General features: G+C 34.4%; 1 protein-coding gene across 2 annotated transcripts in view; it reads right to left on the bottom strand.

Annotated features, from left to right (window-relative positions):
- Positions 1-26,401, bottom strand: part of mino (glycerol-3-phosphate acyltransferase mino) — a 115,038-nt gene that overhangs the window by 71,129 nt on the left and 17,508 nt on the right. The window contains exon 1 of one of the 2 annotated variants that reach the window (XM_072524011.1): positions 24,002-24,401. The exons of the other annotated variant lie outside the window; for it this stretch is intronic. Within the exon in view, the coding sequence (XP_072380112.1) occupies positions 24,002-24,120 (119 nt within the window). The 5' untranslated portion in view covers positions 24,121-24,401. Of the gene's footprint in view, positions 1-24,001; positions 24,402-26,401 lie in introns of those variants that run through there. 2 annotated transcript variants of the gene reach the window in all.

Genomic DNA, 26,401 nt, shown 5'->3' with positions numbered 1-26,401 from the left:
TCCCGCGAGTAAAAAAGTCATCAAATCAACTCATATATTATTTTAGTCTAGGCGGGATCTGTTTTCGATTGGACATTTTCCATAGGAAGCTATTTTTTGCTGGAATCCCTTCAGGATGTGCCCAATATCGATAATCACGATATGCGCCAGTCGCAAACCCTGTGCTAAATTTTTTATTTAACAAAATCTGAAAACAATTGAAAATTTCTCATTTTTTTGCTCCTATTTTCGTTTATAATTCGGAAAATATTGATCCTAGAGAAAAAATTATAACAAGTTAAAAGTTTCGTTATTCAATTCTACACAATATTTCGTTAGCTAGAAATTGAAAATTTAATGTTTATTGTTGAAAAATAGCAATAATTGAAAAAAAAGTACAAAAAAATGAAGTTAACCCTTTAAATGTTTTCTACTTTCTAAACTTGACCTACAAGCTCCATATTCCGCCTAGAAAAACCTTTTAATATGTTTAAAACGTGTGCTAAATTTTGTTAAGATCGGTCGGATAGGTTTTGCATAATAATTTTGTAACCCAGCCTACTGGAAAAAAATCGCAAATTTTCAAATTTATAGTAGGCCCTAAATAAGGCCCTCAGATAGTTGCAAATTACACATAAAGGTTTTTACACATAAAAGAAGGCTCAAACTTTCAAACGCTTTTTGTAAAATTCAAATCGGTTCACTAGGAGAGCTTAGAAATTTTTTTAAAGTTTTAAACATTTTTTATATATATTAGGCTTATAAACAAATTGAATAACTTTACGAGCTTTAAACATATCAATTTCAAAATTTATACACTTAAAGAACATTAAAAGACGCTTCTTTAACCTTTTCACAAAAAAAAAAAACATTCGGCTTACTGGTTGCCGAGATATTGAAGGTCAAAGTTGGCATACATTTGCCGTGTAACCATTACTGATAGAGGGCTCGTTTTTAAACAAATACCCTCGTCTTGTCAAGTACTTTTTATATGAAAAGTTTTACGTAGTGCTTTTTATGGCAAAAATTGCATTATCTCGGCTTCTTGTTAACCAATTTTGCTCTTTTTTTTAATCGATGTCTCGGACGACAAGGATTTCAAATATCATATTTTCAAATACCATTTTTAATTGCGAAATTTGCAATAAACAATTGTATGTTAAACAAGTAATTGCATTTTTTCTTCATGCATTTTTTTTGGGCTTGCAATTTATACATTGAAGTAAATTGTTACTTTTAGTAAACAATTATGTATTTTTAAATTGTTAATAAATAATTTAAATTGTTAAAACAAAGGCGAACGAAAAAAAATTTTTTTTTTTCATAAATAAACTTTATTTTGACTCAATCTTCAATAATTTTTTTTAAAGTCTTTTTCTTTTTTTGGAAGGACAAGAATCTTCAGGTCTGACCTTGACCTTCAATATCTCGGCAACCAGTAAGCCGAATGTATCGCTTTTTTTAAAAGAAGCGTCTTTTAATGTTCTTTAAGTGTATAAATTTTGAAATCGATATGTTTAAAGCTCGTAAATTTATTCAATTTGTTTATAAGCCTAAAAAATGTTTAAAATTTTTAAAAAAATTTCTAAGCTCTCCTAGTGAACCGATTTGAATTTTACAAAAAGCGTTTGAAAGTTTGAGCCTCCTTTTATGTGTAAAAAAAATTGCAACTATCTGAGAGCCTTATTTAGGGCCTACTATAAATTTGAAAATTTGCGATTTTTTTCCAGCAGGCTGGATTGAAAAATTATTATGCAAAACCTATCCGACCGATCTTAACAAAATTTAGCACACGTTTTAAACAAATTAAAAAGTTTTTCTAAGCGGAATATGGAGCTTGTAAGTCAAGTTTAAAAAGTCGAAAACATTTAAAGGATTAACTTCATTTTTTTTGTACTTTTTTTCCAATTATTGCTATTTTTTCAACAATAAACATTAAATTTTCAATTTCTAGCTAACGAAATATTGTGTAAAATTGAATACCGAAACTTTTAACTTCTTATAATTTTTTCTCTAGGATCAATATTTTCCGAATTATAAACGAAAATAGGAGCAAAAAAATGAGAAATTTTCAATTTTTTTCAAATTTTGTTAAATAAAAAATTTAGCACAGGGTTTGCGACTGGCGCATATCGTGATTATCGATATTGGGCACATCCTGAAGGGATTCCAGCAAAAAAATAGCTTCCTATGGAAAATGTCCATTATGGTCTGAATTTCTACAGATCCCGCCTAGTCTATTTGTCAGTGGATCGTTCACGAGCGTGTAGCACTTTGTATTAATTACATATAGTTCAACTAAGTTGAATTTTAAATTCAATATAATTTTTAAACGATGTCTATCGGTAGGTTGACTAATACCACGACAAAAACATCTATTTCGAACAAGTTTTCACGTGGTTCGACTATGTTCTTCGGCTATCAAGGTTAATGTTATATTTCTTCCGTATTTTGATTTTGAATTACGTAGTTTTTTTCGGTTTTTGTTTACCAATCACAAATTTGCGTCATCCATTGTTTTTAAAATTATTTTAGATGTCAAATTAGATAGCTTTTTTATGTTACGATCGTAATCAAATCAAAATTAAACCTGTACTGGAAATATAAATCAAACCCGAATTTCTCGAAAATAATAAAGACGAAGTATTGCCAAGCAATCGTTGCGTAAAAAAATATATATCACTGTATTATTATCAAATAATATTGTACAAAGTTCACCGACAAAGATATTCTTGAAATATCATGGTGAGTCCAGAAAACAGGAAATTCAAAAGGTTAAAAAAAGCAGATATTTTTGCGATGATTAGGAATTGAGTCGAATATTATTATTTTTTATTGGTATTTTTGTAACAAGTCCGGAACCGTATTATGAATATTCTCAAAGTACAAGTATTCTACCGATTATGGTGCCTCCGTCATAGACGTTCTTTATTTCTGCCCACGATTGTCTGGTATTCGCTTCTGTGTGCCATTATATACCTCACAGATGTTTACCATGTTGTGTTTGGAAGCCGCCTTGGTCTCTTGACGCCTCTTGGATCTTCTCATGGCGCCGTCTCCTTTCGAAGGTTAGCGATCCAAATGGCAACTGTAGTTTTGGAAACTGCTGCGAAAGATTTCTGCGGATGAGCGATCGAACCGGCGTCTTCCTACTGATCTTTTGCTCTGTACTTTTCCTTCCAGTATAACTTGAAGTATGATAGTATCAAGGAGTCCAATAAATAATGAACAACTAACTCTTGGTGGACAGCAAATAGAGAGAGACAAAATATAAATATCTGGGAGCTTACATCAACACAGAATTAGATCCAGACCAAGAGATCCGGGTACGAATAGAAATGGCAAGGGCAGCGTTCTTAAAATTCAAACAATTGTTCTGTGACAAAAATCTGAATACTGCGCTGAGACTGAGGTTTGTTGAATGTTACGTCTGGTCGCAACTATTGTACGGGGTAGAAACATGGACACTAAAAGCGCAAATAGTTAAAAAGATTGAAGCTTTTGAACTTTGGATATACCGGAGAATGTTGAGAATTCCATGGACTGCCAGGGTCACCAATGAGGAAGTGCTGAGAAGGATAGGTCGAGACAAAAAATTGTTGAGAACGATAAAAGTACGCAAGACTGCATACCTTGGACACATACTAAGAAATAATAAATATAGTCTTCTGCAGGTCATCATGCAGGGTAGAGTCGATGGCAAAAGGGAATAGGTAGAAAGAGGAAGTCATGGCTGCGAAATATTTGAGACTGAACAAACATGACTGTAGACGAATTATTCCACGTTGCAAAAGACAGAGAAGCTTTTAAAAATGTGGTCGCCAACCTCCGTTAATGGGGACGGCATAGGAAGAAGAAGAAGAAGATAACTTGAAGTAATTCGTATCTTTCGCCTCTCAACACATGGGCCAAGTATTGCATTTTCCTCTCTTTGATTATTCTTAGTAATTCTTTTTGTTTACACATGCGACAAAGTATGTCGCATGGACATACAGTACAGAGGCATGGACACTTACTGATGCGTCTTGCAGACGGTTGCAGTCTTTCGAGATGTGGTGCTATCGTCGCATGCTCAGAATATCATATGTACATCATATAACTAACGACGCAGTAATGCAACGTTTACAAAAAGAACCTGAAGTCTTGAAATCCATTAAAGAAAGAAAGTTAGCATACTTCGGACTTATAGTGAGAAATGAAAATAAATACAGAATCCTACTATTGATATTAGAAGGGAAAATAGAAGGAAATAGAGGACCAGGACGCCGCCGAATATCCTGGCTTAAGAATTTGAGACAGTGGACAGGTATGACCACCACAGACCAATTTCGAACAGCTGCTAATAAAATACGATGGATCATTGTGGTTTTCAACATCCATAGAGGATAGGCACTAGCAGAAGAAGAAAGGAATTTATTCTTTTTTCTATTTCAGAGTCCATCGTCCAACTTTCACAGCCATACGGTAAGACAGAAAAAACGTAACATCGGATCATTCGGATTCTAAGCTGCAGACTAAAGTCTGATCTTGTAAAAAATGTTTTCATGCTCATGAATGCTTTCCTTGCTTGTTCGATTCTTGATAGGATTTCTTTTTTTGGATTACACTGACTATTGATATTTGCTCCCAAATATTTTATGGAATTTTCTTGCGATACCACAGTGTAATTCTAGTTGACCACCTATTGTCAGTTCTACAGATCCACGTGGGAAGTGCTGTACCGCACTTTGTCCAGCACTTTTTCTCGCGGGTCGGACAGGATAGCCATTTTTGCTGCGGGACGGGATTTTTCTGCGCGACGGGAATAGCGCTTTGTCCCGCAGGACATCCCGCATGTTCCGCAAAAACAGCATTTTTATTATTCTCGGAATGATTTGTTAATTAAAGTTATACAAGTATCTGCATTATGTTTGGAACATAAAAATATTTAGAGAAATTAAAAAGTTTTCTGTTTAAATAATTCATATTTGATATATTTTTTTAACTTTTACTTTTTGATATATTGCGATGCACGCCAGGTATGCAAAACTTTGTTTTGGTTTAGGTCCTTCTAATGAACCACCATCCGACATTACGGTGTCACCACCAGATGATGATACCTTTAAACCTAACCGTGAACGTAATAAATAAAAAGAAATAAGATTTTTTTAGTAAATAAATATACAAAAAATAAACAAAAAGAGCCTCAACCTGGAATCAACAAACAAGGAAGTTGGATGTCCTTCTGGGGTCTCTAGTGGAGAAAACAATCCCAAAATTTTGTTACTGTACAAGAAAAGGGTGCGCCTTGACGACGAACTGGATGGATATCTAGCAGAAAAACGATAAGACAGAAACGTGGTCATATTATCTTGGTCGAAAGACAACCAGGATAATTTTTCTATTCCAGCTACGTCCGTCCCAGCAGAAATGCTCTTCTCCAGAGCCAGCTTGACCGTGAGGAAACAAAGCAGCCGGCTCAGCGAGGATTCAGTGGCTAGGATCCTTTGTGTCCAAGTGATTGACAAAAGAATAAATATTTTTTAATTTAATTAAAGAATACTTGTAGATTTAGAATTAAATTAAACAATATTTTTTTTTCAGATTTTCAGTCTAACCAAAAGTAAAAATTAATGAAAAATTATTAAATTAGAAGCTGGAACATCTTCTATTACCACCCCCTTCTGGTCTAAATTTTCAGAAATATACGAGTCTTACATAAAGATATTGGCAATTACTGGGGATAGTGGGGAGCTCATTAGGGCACCATTTATTTGTCTGTAGAATTGATTTGTATACATATACATATATATATATATATATATATACATATACATATATATATATATATATATATATATATATATATATATATATATATATACCTGAAATTTGTTCTTTTTTTTAGTTCTGATGCAAAGTACATCCTGTATATAGCTACATATATGGAGGACGTCTGCAATATATGTTTAATTCAGTGACGATGTTCAGTCTTTTAATCAAAATCTCAACTTCCGGCTTTTTGTTTTATTCTACATCGCCTCGCACCGGAAGTCAACTACTGAAACACGTGAGGGTGCCTCTTTATGATTTTTGAAGTATGTCCACACACATTCACTTAAATACAAGTTGAATTAACTTGAGCCTTATTTTTTTTAGTTGAAATTTTCCAAAGCTTTAAAACTAATAGATTAACGGAATAGCGAATATTAAATGAAATGAATAAAAACATATATATCATAAGATGATAAAGTCCAAAAAACTATTTATTTAAAAATAGTTACGATCTCCTTCATTCCAGGGTAGGTATGAGCAATTATCTAATACTAAGGCGCAATGGAATACTTTTAAAGACCATTAGAAAGAAATGATTAATTGGTTATTAAAAGATAATAAGGTAATTAATCATAATGTACTTTTTATTATTTTAATCTAATTTTTTGTTTAATTTTAATTGCACTATTAATTATTATTTGCATCATTTAAATGTAGCAAATGTAAATAACGTTGTAAAAAGGTGAAATAGTCCACAAGGAAACTAAATTCCTGTCGTTGGCTGTATACCATGTATGACAAAATTTTTTTATTTAAAATTTTTTTTTATAAAAGGTATATTAATAAAAAAAGCCTTATCAGGCTACATCACAGAACGTTTTCGGAATAACCATACCATCATCAGTGCTATCTGGATGTACATGTTTGAAGCCATAAAAATGTGTCCAGTTGACAGTAACTTCAGTTCCTATAAACAAGTCCTCACAGACACTTCGTGAGGACTAGCAACCCCAGTGGAGACCTACGTTGCCATGTAATCAAGAAAAAGCCACTTTTAACATTACAACAAAAGAAAAATAGACTAACATGGTCAAAAGAGCATAAAGATTCGACTCAGTCGCAATGGGATTCAATATAATGGAGTGATGAGTCCAGATTTGAAGTATGTCTTGGAGACACTAGGAATCGCGTCATTCGCAATCCCGATTGTCTGAAGAGAAAAGTAAAATTTCCTGCATCTGTCATGATCTGGGGCAGCATATCGTCAAAAGGTGTGGGAAAGTTACATTTTATCGATGGGATTGTTCTTCTTCTTCTTCAGATGCAAATCCACTAATGGATATTAGCGATCACATTTTCCATTAATTCTCTATTTCTTGCAATATGTATCAGAGATTGTATGTCTTTAATCCCTGTCCATTGCCTTATATTTCAGAGCCAGGACATTTTCTTGCGTCCCATTCCTCTCTTGCCTTCAATTTTACCCTCGATTATAAGTTGGAGGAACTGGTATTTTTCATTTCGCATGATGTGACCTAGATACGCCGTTTTCCTTTTCTTGATGGTTTCGAAAAGTTGGCGTTCTTGGTTTATTCTTTTAAGGACACCTATATTTGTGATTTTCGCTGTCCATGGTATTTTTAGGTTACGGCGATAGAGCCACATTTCGAAAGCTTCTAATCTGTTTATATCCCTCGTTTTGAGTGTCCAGCCCTCTACGCCATATAGCAGCACTGACCACACGTAGCACTTAGTAAACCTTAGTCTCAGTTGAAGATCGAACTCTGAACAAGTCAGTACCTTCTTGAATTTTACGAAAGCTTGTCGAGCTTGCTCAATGCGACATTTTACTTCCCAGTCCGATGCCCAGTCTTCAAAAAGCCACGATCCCAGGTATTTAAATTTACTCACTCTTTCAATGGACTTAGTATTCAGTGTTATGGTGGAGTTTTCAAGTGCATCCAAGTTTCTGGAGATGATCATAAATTTCGTTTTTTTGGTATTAATCTCTAATCCCATTCACTTACTGTATTCTCCGATTATAGTGACAAGTTGTTGAAGATCGACTATGTTGTCACAAATTAAGACACCATCATCAGCATAGCGTATGTTGTTGATCAATACTCCATTCACTTTGATGCCCATCTTTGCATCCTCCAAAGACTCTTGAAATATGGCTTCCGAATAAATGTTAAATAAAAGAGGCGAAAGCACGCATCCCTGTCGAACGCCCCTTCTTATATGTATGGGTTTGGATATAGAATTGTCTATTTTTAACTGTGCCGTTTGATGCCAATACAAGTTTTCAATGCATATTATGTCTTTTTGGTCTATATCAACTTTCTTGAGGATCTGCATTAACTTGTGGTGTTGGACACAATCAAACGCTTTCTGGTAATCTAAAAAGCATAGGAACACATCCTTCTTCTGATCGTAACAATTTTGGACCAGCACCTGTGTTGCTACTATTGCTTCTCGTGTTCCTAAACCTTTCCTAAACCCGAACTGGGAGTCACTGATGTCCCATTCACATTTTTTGTATAATCTTTGATGTAGTATTTTTAAGAATATCTTTAAAGTGTGACTCATCAAGCTAATGAGTCTGTGATCCTCACATCTTTTTGCATTGACTTTCTTGGGCAGGGGAATAAAGGTAGAGCGTAACCACTGTTGAGGATAGCAGCCAGTTTCATAAATTAAGTTAAATATTTTGTGTAAAGCTGAAATTCCCCTTTCATCCAGTAATTTGAGTATTTCTGACGGGATTTCATCTGGTCCAGGTGCCTTATTGTTTTTGGAATTTAATATTGCCTTTTCTATCTCCTCTTTGGTGATTGAAGGGCCAGTCAGCTGGTCGTCTGTATAAACTTCACTCATAGGCCTTTCGTCATGGAAGAGCCCCTGGATATAATTTTCCCATAAATCAATTTTCTCCTTTTCACCCAGCACTATCTGGTTATCCTGATTAACTATGGTAGTTGGTCTTCGTTTTCTGTATATTGTATTGATGGGATTGTAAACACGGACAAATATTTGAATATTTTAGAAGAATATCTTTTACCGATTATGGAACACCGTTTAACATCAACGGAAGCTTTTGTCTTCCAACAGGACGACGCAAGTTGTCATGCCTCAAAAAAGAGTTTAAAATGGATTGAAGACCATGGCATACCACTTCTGGAATAGATTTCTAACAATCCCGACTTATCCCCTATAGAGACTTTGTTGCGTGAAATGAAAAAAGCTTTGAGAAAACATCCTGCCACGTCCGTCCAAGAATTGAAGGAAAAATTGTAAGAAATATGAGATTCGTTTTCATTAGAATTTTGTCAGAACTTGATACAAATTATGCCTCGAAGAATTGTGGATATCATTAAAAATAAAGGGAGTGTAAAGGGGGTGGTAAACTTTCACATTTTTTTTGTTAATATTACATATTCTATGCGTTTTTTTAAATTTATTATTATTCTGTTTAATTAATAGTTTTCATTACGTTATAAAATATTTTCTATAATTAGGAAATTCAAAAATGTTGCATTAAAACTTCTAAAATTTACGCTGCGCTTTTATTTTTGTTCTCTCAAATTTAATTTTCTTGTCAATCTAACGTTCGGACAACTAGGCCAACCAAAAATATACCTTTTTTAACCTAGTCCTTGATAGTTAATCAAAGTCATAGCAATTTCACATTTTGAAAATATTGTAATTTTACATAAGGTTTTGTTTTATATTAAAGTTAAATGCCCTTTGTATTTAATTTATTTATTTTGATGGATAATGAACCTTAAAGTTTTGTATTGCAATGACAATAGCCTCTTATCTAATCTTAGTATTATGAACTCGCTGTGTTCTTAATATTTGAATTTCGAAACAATAGGATACAGAGCACTTAGTAAAAAGAAGATTTCACAATAAAATGATATACAAATAATGTTGACATCATCATAATTCTGATTTTACAACTCTGCGTGGGTCCTAGCTTCCTCAAGAATTTCTCTCCAGTCGTCCCTATCCATCGTCTTCTTCCGTCAAGCACGAATTTCCATATTTCTCATGTCATCATCGATGTTATCAAGAAACCTGGTTCTGGGTCTTCCTTCTCTGACCAATGGGTCTATTAAGGAGCGATTTTCTAGCTGGGTCATTTTTGTTCCATCCGCATTACATGCCCTATCCACCTCAGCCGTCCTATCTTAATATGTTTTATGATATCAGGTTCCTGGTATATTCTATAAAGTTCGATGTTGTATCGTCTTCTCCACACTCCATTGTCATCATTGCTACATAGATTCGCCTAAGTACTTTTCTTTCGAAACAACATGTTTTCATTAGTGTCCAGGTCTCTGAACCATATGTTAGGAGTGGGCGTACTATTGTTTATTTTACAATATTGTAATATTTATTGTACAAAATAGCATCTGTTGGCCGTGCAAATTTTGCGGGTTATCTCTGCGGTAGTATTGTTTTCAGTGTTAAGGAGATCTTCCAGGTATACAAATTCGTTCATTGCTTCGATCACGTCGTTTTCTATAACAAGTCGTAGGATTTGTGGTTGCGTGCTTATTTTCATATACTTCGTTTTGTTGGTGTTTATTATTAAACCCATTTTTGTAGCTGATTCTTTTAATACTACATACGACTCTCATACAGCGTTTTCCGTTTTCCCAAAAATATTGATATCATCAGCATAGGCAAGGAATTGCACTGATTTATTATATATTGAACCAATGGTTGTGATTTCTTACATACGTATTACTTTTTCCAGAGCCAGATTGAACAGTATAAAGAAGAAAGGGTCTCCCTTTCTCCTGGACAGTTTCTCCTGAACTCGTACTCTACATTCAACTTTTTCAAGAGCTAGTTTTGTTAAATTTACCAACTGCTTTGGTATTCCTAGTATCTTTCATTGCTTTGAACATTTCTCTTCTATTCACAGAAGGCTGCTTTGTAGTCTATAAATATGTGATGAGTATCAATGCCTAAAATCTAAAATTTGTTTCAGGGTTGCAATCTGATCAATTGTCAATTTACCACCTCTGAAACCACCCTGGTATTTTCCTATTATATTTTCTGCATATGGTGCCATACGATGACCTAGTACTGTGAAAAATATTTTATACGCTGCATTTAGAAGCGTAATTCCTCTGTGGTTAGAGCATTTAAAGATATCTCCTTTTTGTGTATGGTGCAAAGTAATCCAATATTCCAATCATTGGAGAGGGATTTCTGTATCCAAATTTCTTTTATAAGCTGCTGTAATGCAATTATGGTATCATGGACACCTTCAGCTCCATGGGCCAGCATGGGCCCCATAGTTCAGCTGGGAAATTATCTGTTCCGGGTGATTTGTTTCTGGCTAGTTTTTTAACAGCATCTTTAACTTCAAGAATCGTTGATGGTTCCTCTTCCTCTCGTCTGTCCCCCTTACCTCATCTCTTTTGTCTTCCAGGTTTTCTTCTTCTTCCTCTATATTAAGTGCCTGGTTATAATATTTCTGACTTCTGCATTGTCTTTTGGTTGCCTTGAATTCTTTTCCGTTGATGTTAACCTTCTTATAAAATGCTCTGAATTCTTTCGATTTGTTGATGTTGTTAAGGACGAAAAAGTGGTAAATCAGAATCAAGTGAGCGGAAAAAAACCAATGATATTTCGTGTAGGCAATTTCTTCAATCTAATTTTTAATCTCATAATCGGAAACTGGTTTGCTTGTTTTCAGATATTAAACCGATTTCACTCCTATAACAAGGTAGATATGTTCCTGGAAAATAGCCTGTTGCGAGAAATAGTCTTAAAGGAGTTACAGAATAAAAGGAAAATGGGGTGATTGATCTCAACATGAGGTGGGGTATACAGTGTACTGAAATCAATACATACAAGAACTTCACAATCAATAAAAATGTTGTTAAGACCATAAATGCGTTTTGAAGGAACCATTTCGGACATGCATTAAACATCATTCTTAATTTTCATCCCTTTACTGTCCATTTACGAAGTTTCTGCTTCAGATTACGATAACGATCTTGCTATTTGGAAGTCCTATCAAATGATATTTTGTTAAATATAATATTTTGTTAAATAATAAATGTTTCTTAGTGATGCAGAATGTTTCATAAGAGCGTGAACTTGATTTTCATTCACCAATATAGTTTAGACTGGCCTATTAAACTAATTTTAAAATTTGCCTAATCTAAATGTTCTTATTGGTAAACTACAGAGTGTTATCAACAGTTGCGATAACATTTTTATCGCGTTTAGATCCTTCGAGTTCTTTCTTGGATATTATCAGCAACTTGGTCCTGATTGCAAACCAAAAATGAAACCGTTTTTCTTCCTCTTTTCCCTATCCGAAATGGTGTTCAATTACTCCTTCAAATAGTACATTGAATTGTGAGTGTATTATTTGATTTAATTTTGCAGATTTCTTGTCTTATATTTTCAAGTGAAACTAAGTTTATTTATTTCTGACGACCTATTCACAGTTGTAAGTGTTTCAAGGTATCAAATTTAGTAAATTTTGCTTAATTGAAATTTCGATTTTAAAATCACTTAGTGCCTGTAAATGGTTATCGCAGTTGATTTATTTCATGCGATACGAATATCTTCGATATCCTACACGTGTAAGGTACATAACCTCACATGATAACCGTTCGACAACCGTAACGTGAAGTACCGTACCGCTGCCGAGTTTAACTGGATTTGGACAGTTCGAGCACTAAATGAACCTCAACGCAAGATCGGTTTAGCAAATTAGATAATAATTACAGCGGCAACCCAGCGACCCTAGGTAGTAACTAGCTACCTAGAGTTACTACCATAGCTACCATAAGGTCCATAGAGACTACGTCTCAGAGCCAGCAACCTTAATCGGGAGTATTGCGTTGCCATGAAGTAAACCTATTTAAAACTTTGATATCACATAAATTTATCAGCGACGATTTAATAATTAACACATTTAATATCATTTAAAGATATTATCGCTTTTCGAAAGAAATGGAACATGATTTTTATGGTCTGCAAAAGGAAATATGGCGCTTCAAAGAGGTCAAAGAACGGAGGTAAAGGAACTAATAGAACCAAAACACATAGAAAAGGATACGTCGATTGACTACCTAAAAAAGTTCTATGCGGAGGAAGAACAAACGACGCTAGAACCGGAAACACCAGAAATGACCACAAATGAAGAGCGTAAGCGTCTATGTTCTTTGAGCGTAATATAAATGTACCGGAAGTTCGTAAAATACTTGAAAACCTGAAAAGCAGAAAAGCAACAGGTAAAGACGGGATACCAAACGAATTACTGAAATATGGTGGAGCAGCAATGACAGAACAATTAACAACATTAATTAATAAAATTATAAAACACAATAAAATACAGGAAGAATGGAGAACAAGCGAACTAATTCTACTATTCAAAAAAGGAGATAAAAACAGCCAGAAAACTACAGAGGTATAAACTTGTTAAATACTACGCTAAAACTTACAAGTAAAATTTTACAAGTGGTAGTAAATCAGAGGATAAGTTTAGCAGATGAGCAACAGGGTTTTCGTAGTGGACGATCGTGTACAGATGCAATATTCGTTATAAAGCAAATTACTGAGAAATCACTAGAATATAATTAATAGACCAGCATTTCTGTGTTTGATTGACCTAAGGAAAGCGTCTGACAGAGTAATACTCAAAGATGTAATCCATCTTCTGTATAATAGACAAGTTCCCCTAAATCGAAAACATCTACAAAAACAACAAAATGGAAGTAGGAATAGATAGACACCTTACAGAACCTATAGAAATAGGCAGCGGAATAAGATAATGGAATTCATTGAGCACCATGCTCTTCAATTTGATAATAGATGAAATCATCAAAAGCGTTAACAAAGGAATACAGAATTGGAAACAAAGAAATAAAAACACTCTGTTACGCAGACGACTCAATATTAATAGCCCAAGATGAAGATAGTCTGCAAAGACTGGTCCACAGATTTAAAATAAGAGCAAAAGAATTTAATATGACAATCTCATCTCAGAAAACTAAAACAATAGTAGTCAGCAATGAAAATATTGAACAAGTAATGAAAATAAAATAGAAATAAAGTACCTGGGAATTACACAGTCTAGCTATGGAGACTTGGACAAAGAAGTGAGTAAGATCAATAATGACAGATGCCTCAGAAACAAGACCCGACACAGTCACAACGCAAAGGCTACTGGAAACGGCAGAGATGAGAGTACTGAGAAGAATTACAGGAAATACGCTGAGAGATCGAAGAGAAGTGAAGATATTAGAAGAATATGTAACGTACAGTGTATAACTGAATGGACACAAAATAGAAAAAAAAGAATGGAATAACCACATAGGCAGAATGGAGGAGACCCGTGTCGTCAAAATAACATAGCGTTGCTTTCTGCCCTCCAATTATGAAAACTGGCAGGACCCTGGTCTACCTGGCCTTTCGGCATATGACCGTTAGCGCCTCCACTGCCCCTACGAGTCCGACACCAAAATGAAGGTGGCGCGTTGCATAAGCATCGCGGGGCTCCACCTCCCCCGTAGTACCTGTGTTGCGATTACCTCACCTATCCGTTATCCCCTCCCACGGGCGGATAGGTGACGCAGGCAGAGGAATTTCCACCTCACACGTAGACAGGTCGCCGCCGAGGATCTCTCCTCTACCACTCTTAAATCTCCAGGCGGGTACGTGCCGAGACACCGACACCCCTATTGGTGGTGTAAGGTCAAAATAGGTGTGTACGTTCCCAGCTCGTTCATCCTCGCCTGGTTCTCTTGGAATAAGAGTAGAGTGGTCCCACGAGAGACTCGTCTCGGATACTAGGAGTGAAGACCGGTGACCGTGACGCCTAATCAAATCGAGTGCGTTTCTACATACCCGATACCTCAAGCGATGGCTCTCCACCTCTCGATTCCTACCCATTAGTCGCCTCTTACGACAAGCAAGGCCTTCTGACCTCGGCCGTCAAAATCTCCGCAGAAGAAATATCGGACGACCACGCAGAAAGTGACAACCTTCCATAGAGGTATTAATGCGCCAATGAACAAGCAGAATTGTATATAAACAGGAAGAAGAAGAATGTCATTTAAAGGGTTTTATCCACATATTAAGCGGCTTCATTCATATATACCTGGTAACAGCACTGATGATGAACTTGTTAGTCCGAAAACGTTCTGTGATATCTTTTATAAAAGATTTTTAAATATTTTTTATATTCTATATCTCTTCGTGTATCGGTGGTTAATTCAAAACCTTTCAGTCAGTCACTGTTCTATCTGAGGAGATAATAATAACGAAATACGTATAAAAGAATGAAAGGTTGACGAGATGTGAATATTCCTTGTATATTATTTACAAAAGATATGATAGCTAATTTAGTAAAAGTATTATTTGACAAATTCTAACAACTCAAATGTACGTGTTTCTTAAAATCCGCTTTCTTGATTCCAACCTCGATTTTCCTCCTAGATGTGGAGCTGTAAGTAATGAGCATGGAGAAAGATTTTATCAGGACATTTCAGTTATCGAAAAAAAAAAGAGGCCGTTAGAACAAGATTATGTTTGCTGATTTTTGCTTCAATGTTTTAATCACTAATACTAGAGCTAATAAAATAATGTCTGTATCGCATTCTTTTGTTTTTAACCCAAAATTAATAAGATTTTAGCTCGTAAAGAGAAGAAACATTTGAAAAAATTCAAAAAATTGGAAGTGTTATCAATTATTCTAAAAATTCTTACTATAAAACTTCTATATTGCTGTTTTTAAAGAACGAACATTTGTTAAATGATGTCGGGAAACCATAAAAAACTGACCAGCCTCCTCCTTAATCAAGCCTGGTAGAATATCATCTGTAGTTTGAACGAAGTATTGTCTAGTACCTATGGTCAGCTAGGAAGGATAAAAGGAGCTGGTATAATAAAAATGACGAGAAAATAACGAACCAACATTTTAGTAATTAAAATAAATTTCGTTATGTAAAATAATGCTAAGAAATCTATGAATCGACAAACTACAGTAAATAATTGACACGAGGTAATAGAGGTCATGGAAACGATCAAAAACAAAAAGAAAACAAAACTTTCTAAACTACAGAATTTATAGAAATCGGGTCATATTTTCCAAATATCCGGTGACCCACGACATAATATATAAAAAACAATAACCAAGCAAATTGTTAAGTATGTCTCATACTCGACAACAACATTGCAAAATTATACTACGCAGTGATACGACCATTTACGATGATTGTTCCATAATTACGTGGCGTTTCAAACAAAATGCAAGCTTTTTCGACATAAAGTTGATTTTTCAATTCAATCTCCTTACCGCTTATCACATTTATTCCAACGATATTTCAAACTAGCAATGACTTCATTGTATAGATTAATTAATTAAGACCTAATTACCGAAACGATTATATCTGAATTAGAACAGTTTTCGCTCAGGTGTTATTAATCAATCATTTTTTCATTCGTAATAATTCAGATAAAATTGTATACATAGTACTTTTTCTACACGGCGATCCAATCCACCAGTACAACATGGTGGTATGTTTCATATTGCACTCATGTCCACTATGATTTCAACATTTATAATGTATGTAAAATAAGCACATCTTTAAAGTTAGCATACCCACTGTTTGGTTAGGTAAAGCTAGCATAGCCATAGCTATATCTCGGCAAGGAAAAGGGGCACAGGACCCATCTTGGCAGCATATTTTATTGCTAATTAATTGCTGTTGATTGGTATATTAACCAATCCCCAAAAGCTACCCCATCATCCCCGAGCTCAAGACACACCCCCGGAAAGCAAAGACATCGGCCAAAAAACGAACCATGAGGCATTGATAGCTAATTTATTGCCTAAGTTTTACGCCAAGAAACAATTTATTGCTGCAATCCTTCCGAGAAACAATAACTATGCTAACTTTACGATAAAGCTATCATAGCCTTATCATAGAAGTTAGATAAAAGTTTTGATTGTAGGTAGGCAGCCACCTATACATATATCTGATTTAAGGGTAATAAGCTAAAAATTAAATAATAAGGCCCTATATGTTTTTATCAACATTTGGTGCCTGGAATTTGGAAAGAAGATATATGTAAGATGCTGGATTCTTGATTGTTGAAGCTTGAGATGTTACCCAGAATACAAGTACTTAGCAATACTCGGATGCAACAACAAATGATGACAAACGGGCAGTCATACGCACAAGCCACAAAAGCCCCTGAAAATACCATCTTGATCTCGAAAGAGCAACAAAATTGACTAACCCACATGGTGAAAGAGCTGGTCACCAATATAGTGCAACAAGCGATACAAGACATAAAGCTAGTACTGAACTAAGTTGCGAGAAAAAAGGATACCTAAAGAGAGGCTCCTGGAATCCAGGCGGCATAAGAACCAACGAAAACGTAATAGACGAACTAATTAATACATACGAAATTGTAAATACATTGTAGCAATACAGGAAACCAAACTGACGAACAACATAAACATAAAGTTTCGTGGTTACGACATCTACAGGAACGACCATAGAGCAAGGTCAGAAGTTACTGCTATCCTAGTGAGAAGAGAAATACCGCATATTCGAATACACACACCAGCACTAAACACTATGGAAGCAACTACAATCAGAGTACAAATGAGGCAAGGAGAAATTAAGATCACCTCTGCATACGTAAGGCCAGGAGATCCAATAAACGACGATGATCTGAATGCGTTCCTGAATATAGAAGAGCCGTCCATAATAATAGGAGACCTAAACGCAAGATCCCCAAACTGGAATGATATAGCTACGAATAGAAATGGAAGACTACTAAACAACTATCTATCAAACAACGACGATACCATGGTAATTGGGCCCATCGAACCAACCCATTTCCAAGGAGATACTCAACCCACGCATCTAGACATAGTAGTAGCTAAAAACCTAGGACTACAGACAGATATCCGAACATTAAAGGATCAGCAGACCACAGCCCCATATTACTAGAAATAGGAACATGGGAAGAAAACAGCACAAATACAAGAAAAAGAAAGAAAACAAAGTGGTCAAACTACAAAAGACTTGTGAGTATTGGAATCAACATCCCAGTGATCAACAATCCACAAGAAATAGAAGAAAAAGTCCTAGAATTCGAAAACATCAGCCAAGAAGCTCTAAGAAACAGCACTACTGAAGAAGAGTTAGAAATACACATGGGAAGGTTAAGAGATATAAACCAGGAAATAAAAGACATGATTAGGGAAAAACAAAGCCAAAAAGAGAGCCAGAAGAACAAGAAACCAGAAAGACAAAAACAGGACAAACCCTCTAAACAAAGAAGTGAAAACGGCATTGGCAGAACACAGAAGCCGAAGGTGGGACAACTACGTACAAGAAATGGATGAACAGGGTCCAAATATACAAAATATTTGAAAACTTCAAAGAACATTAAGGAATGACAGAACCCCCCTCCCCCCATTACATGGAGAAAATGGCATCGTCTACACCATTGAAGAAAAAGTCGAGGTGATGAGGAGAACTCTCTCGAGAGAGTGTACACTAAATTATCACCAAGACGAAGACGTAGACTTGATTGAAGAAGTCGAAGAATACCAAGAAATGCCCGAACAAGCAGACGAGATAATCACACCCACATCTCCACAAGAAATAAACGACTAATAAAAAAGAGTTCATAGAAAAAAGCACCTGGTCTAAATGAAATTTCAAACAGAGCACTAAAATACCTGCCAGCGAAAGAAATTGTATTTTTAACAAACATCTCATAAAGGCGATACTCAGATACAGGCTCTTTCCAAACCGATGGAAGGAAGCCCACGTTATTATGATTCCAAAACCAGGGAAAAACCACACGTTTCCGCAAAACTACAGGCCGATAAGCTTACTTCCAGCAATCAGCAAGATTGTAGAAAGAGTCATACTAAGCAGACTCCAATCAGAAACAGGCAGGTTAGGAATAGTCCCAGAAGCTCAGTTTGGATTCCGAGCAGAACACTCCAGCGAACTACAAGTGCTCAGACTATCAGAGTACATACAGCTGGATTCAACGACAACCAGTATACAGAAGCATATAAGTGATGCCGGCCTTACAGCGGCCATTCCGCTTCCGGATCGCTGGATGACAGAGGAGGGTCTGGTTTAGCAGGTAGGCGTTCGGCGTAGACTCGGCGACGAGAGGGCATTTTAAAGTACCTCGGGAACTATCGCCGGGAGTACGAAGAACGAATCCTGCACTAAGTATACAGAAGCAGCCTTCCTGGACGTAAGCAAAGCCTTCATAAGCGTCTGGCATGAAGGACTGGCATACAAAATGGGAAGCTATGGACACAGCGGAGCCATGACAGGACTAATCTCATCGAACTTGGGCGGCCGGAGGTTTAGGGTTCGGATAGGACAAGTCACACTAAGTAAATGATAAACAGGTCCTCATAAAAAACTTGAAATAAGAGGATAATCCCTCTGTTTCCTTTTCGGTCACACAGTATATGCGGCCACCCTGTATATGCGAACCAATTCATAGAAGATTGAAGGACAAGAAAAGAAATGAAACAATGATAAACACAACGAACGCACCTACTCTGTTATTTGAATGTGAAAGCTGCATATAATTATACTGGATAATAAATAAGATTCCTCTGAATTCAAGACACCTTTATGTTATTCAAAGAATATTTCGCATTATTTAACGACCCCGTACTTCTAGTGTAAACCCGTCTTAAAATACTGGCTAAAAATAGTTGAATTAAAAATTTACATACATTATTAAAATTGGAACAAGCCAATAAATTATCATTTATTGAAATATCATTTACATATTAAATGCTACGCTAAAAAGAAATTTCACAATATATATGTGAAAGAAAATATGATTTTTATGGTATTATTTCAAATAAATATAAAGCGTTTGATATCTTACTAAACTCATACTGCCTTTTGGCCTTTAAATGTTTCTGCTACAATAAGAAACCTTTTGTTAGTCATTGGCAACGAAACGTTGACCTCTAAATTGAGAACAGTCATTTTATCACTCGTTTGAGATAAAATTTGAAAGTCGTGCGTCTTCAATAAGTAATTAATAAGATACTTTCAAATTGAGAGATTGTTGAGATGTTTAAATGTTCGACAATTATTTACAAAAAAATACTAAAAAGGAAAATATGTCTGATAAAAGTACATTATTCAAAACCGTATAAAAGAAATAATTGATGGTAGCAATAACTATAAATTTTGTGATAAGAAAAAAATTGATTTAAAAACATTTGTAAGGTTCCCTGTATTAATTTAGATTTTGAACTTTATAAACATGTTCATATATTTATAAAGCCCGTAGAAATGGTCATCATAAGAAAAATTATACGAAAACATTTCAGATGATATACAAAATCACATCACATGTTAATAAGTGACTTAAACGCAAAAATTGTTTAACTTTAACAACTTTATTGATGTCACATGTTTTTTATTTTTCTTTAAATAATAATTATTTTATTTCAATTTCTGTTGATTTTATTCATCTATTAATTTTATCTTTTATTTTACTATTTTAATTTTAAAAATAGTTGGCGGTCAATTACGAGGCCCTTCCCATATCAGTTGGCCCACCTATGAAATTTGCAGTTTAAGTCGATTACCATCAACAAATTATACTGTGCATGTTTTTATAAGTTCCCATATTAATTAGTATGGCATTTTTGTTATATTTATTAAAAACATTGCCTTATGGTTTTTTATTTATTTTCAAAAATAAAAAAAAGTTTACCCCTATTATGCATTTACTTATTTTAACATATCGATTGCTTAAGTGCAAAACGTCGTAACCCACCAAACTTAAAAAAATTCGATTTTAGCGCCATTCGAATCATCGGCCCTACTTGAACATTGTCACAAATCATCGTAAGCCACAGCCGCCTAGAAAATGCATTTTGCGGGACAAAACAAATTGTCGTATCAATGGAGTGCTTTGATTGATTTGTTAAATGTCGTAAGCCTCAGTTTGCCAATGCGTTTTCAAGAGTCAAGTGCGTCTTGGTATAGTGCAGTGTTTTTTAACATTATTGGGTAAGTGATTTGTATTAGTTATAGCATTTTACATTGCAAAATAGTTTGTCATGTCTAGTTTTTTATCAAATATTTAATGGTTTTTCCTTGACCTTAAAATAAGTAGAGAAATCATGGGGTTTAGTGGCATACGACATTTTACCTCTTCCTTGTTAATCTATATTTTAGGCACACGACATTTTGTAATTATTATTATATCACAAAATCTATAGGCATTTCGATTTTTTCGAATGTAATATTTTTTTTACTAGTTTTGATATATTTTTTTGTTTTATTATTTTATATTAATTTGAAATTTGTGTTTTAATGCTTCGACCAGAGTTTTATGATAGTACCTAACTTTATATTGTGTTTCGCCCTAAAAGCGACGTTAATCGTGAAATTACCGTTTTAGTATATTGTTATAATGTGGAAACATTTTTTATTAGTTGTTTGATATTTTTAGGATGTCAGACCGAACAGCTAAAATTATGGATCTTACCGCAACTCTTAAATCAGATAAAAAAAATAAAACCTCGGATGATAATCAAGGGATTATTAAAATTAGCGAACTCTCAAACTCAGATGAACCTTCTTCAACTACTTTGAGCCCTATATTAATGAATGAATCTATTGACCAGCAATTTATGGTGGATGAGATTCCAATAATATTTGAAGACATCAATCTTACAGCCAATAATTTAATAAATTACAGTGTAATATTAAACGAGATTACTCTAAATTCAGATGATCGAGAAACCAAGAAAGGAAAAAATTAAATTATGGAGAAATTTTCGACGGCGCAGGTAAATAACAATCATTTTGAAAGTGTTAAACTCGGTATCAAATAATATCAAAGAAGAAAATATGAATAGGAATGGAAGTAATGCAACAGAAATGTTTGAATGTGATGATAAAGAGGAAATTGATAATGAAATCCCGAGCGATGAAAATTTTGTAACAAAAAGATTTATTAAAAGAGAAAGAGAAAGAAAACGAAACACATATACATGGAAGAGAGAAATGAATAAGAAACTAAGAATGGAGGGGAAAGAATATAAATCTACTAGGAAAGATGAGCAAGGAAATGAAGTGAAGAGGACTGCTAGGAAATGAGGAGTCGTATGTGAGTGCAAGTCGCTCGCGAGGTTTTGTAATAAAATAGATGAAGAAGTAAGGAGGGAAATATTTGACAAGGTTTGGAAATTGAACTGGGAGAACAAAAATATGATCATCTTCAAGAACTGACAGAAGTTTTACCATTGGAGTTAAAAAAGTTTTACGACGACCTTCCTTTCTGCACCAAAAACAAAGATAATTAATTAATATTTTTTTAATATGAAAATAATGTTAATTAGAAAATCAATTTGGATACCAATGTCGTAACCCACTACGTTTTAAAAAAAAAAGTCTAAATTATACATGTTTGTGAAAAATGTTAGAAAATGATTGAACTGAAATATAAAATCATCAAAATCAATTTCATATAAAGTTCTCATAAAACCAGAAAGTTTTTTGTTTGCCCTGAACAATTGTGGTTATTGGGGATACGACGTTTTGCACTTAAGCAATCGATATGTTGATTTTTTCATAATTACTTTAAATCCAGAGGTAGCTATGGAAAAATGACATCAAAACAATTTGTCAGTTAATATCAAATGTATTTTGTGGTATTGTAAAGTTTTTTGCCGTTTGAGAATTGTACAATGGGTTGAGGTAAAGTTATCGATGAGAAAATTTGAAGATTTTTTAATTCTGGAAAATCCACTTCGGAAAACGGGAATATGTTGCAATTACCACGCTATAGTGTAAGAAATATAGTCAGAAGATACAAAACTGCAGGTTCGGTCGTCACAAAACCAAGACATGTACGAAAAAGTAAAATAATCGACGCAGATCGAAGGGCATTACTTACAAAGTAAGTTGTTTAGTTGAAAAAATTAGTACTAATTGTTTTTAATAAATTTCGTTTTATTTTAGGCTAAGGAAAAGCCACTTTTAACAATACAACAAAAGAAAAATGGACTAAGATGGTCAAAAGAGCATAAAGATTGGACTCAGTCGAAATGGGATTCAATACAATGGAGTTGCGACTCCAGATTTGAAGTGTGTGTTAGAGACAGTAGGAGTGGCGTCATTTGTAGGAAAAATGAAGCTTTCCGTCCCGACTGTCTAAAGAGAAAAGTCAAATTTCCTGCATCTGTCATGATCTGGGGCAGCATGTCGTCTAAAGGTGTGGGAAAGTTACATTTTATCGATGGGATTGTAAATACGGGCAAATATTTGAATATTTTATAAGAATCTCTTTTACCGATTATGGAACACAGTTTACCATCGGCGGAAGATTTTGTCTTGCAAAAGGAAGGCGCAGGTTGTCGTACCTCAAAAAATTGATTGAAGACCATTGCATACCACTTATGAAATGGGTTTTTATCAGTCACGATTTGTCCCTGATAGAAACTTTGTGGCGCGAAATGAAAAAAGCTTTGAGAAAACATCCTGCCAGATCCGTCAACGAATTGAAGGAAAAATTGCAAGAAATATGGGATTCGTTTACATTAGAATTTTATCAGAACAGGTAAAAACTATGCCTCGAAGAATTGTGGATGTCATTAAAAGTAAAGGGGATATAACTCAGTGGTAAACTTTCACATTTTTTTTTTGTTAATATTACACACTCTATGCGTGTTTTTAAATTTATTATTATTCTGTTTAATCAATAGTTTTCATTACGTTATAAAATATTTTCTATACTTAGGAAATTCAAAAATGTTACACTGCGCTTTTTTTGTTCTATAAAATTTAATTTTCTTATCAATCTAATGTTGGGCTAACTGATATGGGAAGGGCTTGTAAAAGCACCAATTGGTGTAAATGATTCAAATTCATTCTAAAGTTTTCCAAAAGTTACGTAAGAATGGTAGATTACTACGAAATAAATTTGGATAATGTTTTCGATAACTTTTATCAGTAAAAGAGTTATCACCAATATGAAACATTTTTAGTATTGGTTTCAAGTTTTGTTTAGTGTATTAAACAGTAAAAATGATAATGTCTATTATGTTAATAAACGATAAGACAAAAAGACGTGTTGGCAAATAAAAATGTAGTTTAATCCATTCTGCTACTATAAACAATTGCCTTTCTTAATCCATTTCATATCAATGATATTTCCAGTGCAGTTTTTATAAAATATGAAATTTGTACATAATTACCTGGTAAGACCTTCCGAAAATAATCCAGGAAATGCCCAATACAAAAATCCCACGAAAATAGTCAACTCCAATATAGTTTCCATAGTCCAAGCAACGAAAACACTATTCAAATACACCATTTTTTCAAATCGTTCACAGAGTCACTATAAATCCTAACTCGCGTACTAATAAAACACCAAAATTAAATGGAAAATCGTATGTACCCATGTATATTTTGAAACAGACCAACCGCTCCTTGTTTACTATACTCTGCATGAACGCTGTCATGCATCTGTCAGCGGCCTACCTGGCGTCGCACACTCTGTTTTTAAATGTAAATGTCAATGGCATCCCCCAAATACTCAGAACCGAACTCCGAAGGCAACTATATAGTAAATTTAATGGCGAGCAACTAAAAGGAGCACTACAGTTAACGCATTGGTAGGCAGTCAGATGTTTTAGATGTAAGGGATCCCTAGTTATTTTGCCACCACGCTTTTTAGCACAGTCATTGGAGATTCTTGCGGAAAAAATAGTGTCGATAAGAAAAAAGAGTAATTTTTTTATTGGATTTTTTTGGGATGAACAGGATTGAATTTAATTTTTTATTTATGTTAGATACAAAATCATTAAATTTACATCAATCAATCACTCAGTTTATAACGTTCTACGCCGTCTTCTAATTTCCAGTCTCCATTTATCTCGGTCGTTGCAAAGATTTTCTTCAACTCCCCTCGCATTTAAGTCTTCTATCGATTCCTTCTCTCCAACTTAATCTCGGTCTACCTTGCTTTCTTCTTCCATGCGGTGTCCAGTTCAATACTTTCTTTGATATTCTGTGTTCATCCATTCTTTGGACGTGTCCATACCATCTTAGTTGATTTATTCTGATGTCCTCTGTTACATTGTGCTTAACACCCATAATTTCTCGTATTCTTTCGTTTCTAACTCTGTCTAATCTTGATTTTCCAGCCGCTCTTCTTCAGAGGTCCATTTCTATTGGTTTTAATGCTTTTAAGTTTTTTCCTTTCAGTGGCCATACCTCACATCCATATTATGTAACAATGCTTTTTATAATGCTGTTATAGATTTTGTGTTTGTTTGCTTTGGAGATTGTTTTGTCCCACAGTACACTTTTTAATTACCTAATGGCTTGTCTTCCCTGGTTATTTCTGTTTAATTTCTTCGTATAATTTGGGATTGTTGGTTGTTTGCATGTCTAAATATTTGTATTTTTGACAATATTTTTGACGAAATGCCCCTGAAGATGTTCTGATAGCGAAAGTACTTGGACAAGATTTAATAAAAAATGTGCTCAATATCTGAAATTAAAAAAAAAATTAAATTTCACGTTCTTTTTAACTAAAGTGGTTATATCCTTTTTAGGACACTGATGATGTAATATGGATTCCGAAAACGTTCTGTCTTTATGACATAGCCCGATTGGGTTTTTTTTATGATACATGGTATACAGCCAGCTACAGGAATTAAGTTTCCTTGTGGATCTTCATTTAACCATTCAGGCTCCTTTATTTTCTCTTCCTTGCTCTGACAAATTAACCTTAAAACAAGGCCTGTTATATGTGATATCCTAGACAACAGCCTTACGTAACTTAAGACGTTAATCTTTTTAAGGTGTAAAAAAAATTGGACAGGGACGGGAAATAGAGAAACCCAAGTCTGTGCATTGGCTGACAAATTGCCGATTAAATTGACTTGAATAAAAAAACAGTGAGGAATATTTTGAAAAAAACTATCTACCATTGTTATAAAGTACAGACCACTAAAGAAATATTTCCTGATGATCACTTTAAACGGATGGAATTCTGTGTGAATGAGAAATCCATCACACGAAGCATAATGAATCTGCTGTACGTTATTGACCTCGGGAAAATGAGCATTTTAGTTTATCTGTGCGTACGCAGTATCCACAAAAGTTTAATTTTTGGATTGGAACTTTGTTAGATATATTATTGGTCATTTTTTCATCGAAGGAAATCTAAACGAAGTAAAATATCTTGAATTACTTCAAAATCAAATTATTCTTGCACTTTAACATCTTAACTCTTCTAGATTTTTATTTTTGGGGGATACTAAAAACCAATTTGTGTTGGCATGAATTCGAACTAGGTACCACCTTGAAGTAACTGAGACAAACGCCATGAGAAAGGCGTTGTATAATAGATTTGGTTTCTGTTTGGCACAAGCTGGTGGTTTATTTGAACATTTAATTCGGTAAGAATTTTATTTGGTTTATAGTTTCTAATTGTTTTGAATTATTTTTAATTTAAGTAATAGTTTTGGAATTAATTTTTATTTTATTTCATTCTTATAGAACTAGTTTTAGTTACTACGTCTTATAACAAAAGTTTCATTACTTATTTACTAAAATTGCATACTACTTCAAGACCCAGTTTTACC

This window comes from Diabrotica undecimpunctata, chromosome 2, assembly GCF_040954645.1.
Source record: "Diabrotica undecimpunctata isolate CICGRU chromosome 2, icDiaUnde3, whole genome shotgun sequence".
Lineage (NCBI taxonomy): Eukaryota > Metazoa > Arthropoda > Insecta > Coleoptera > Chrysomelidae > Diabrotica > Diabrotica undecimpunctata.
This window is presented reverse-complemented; position numbering and strand designations above follow the sequence as displayed.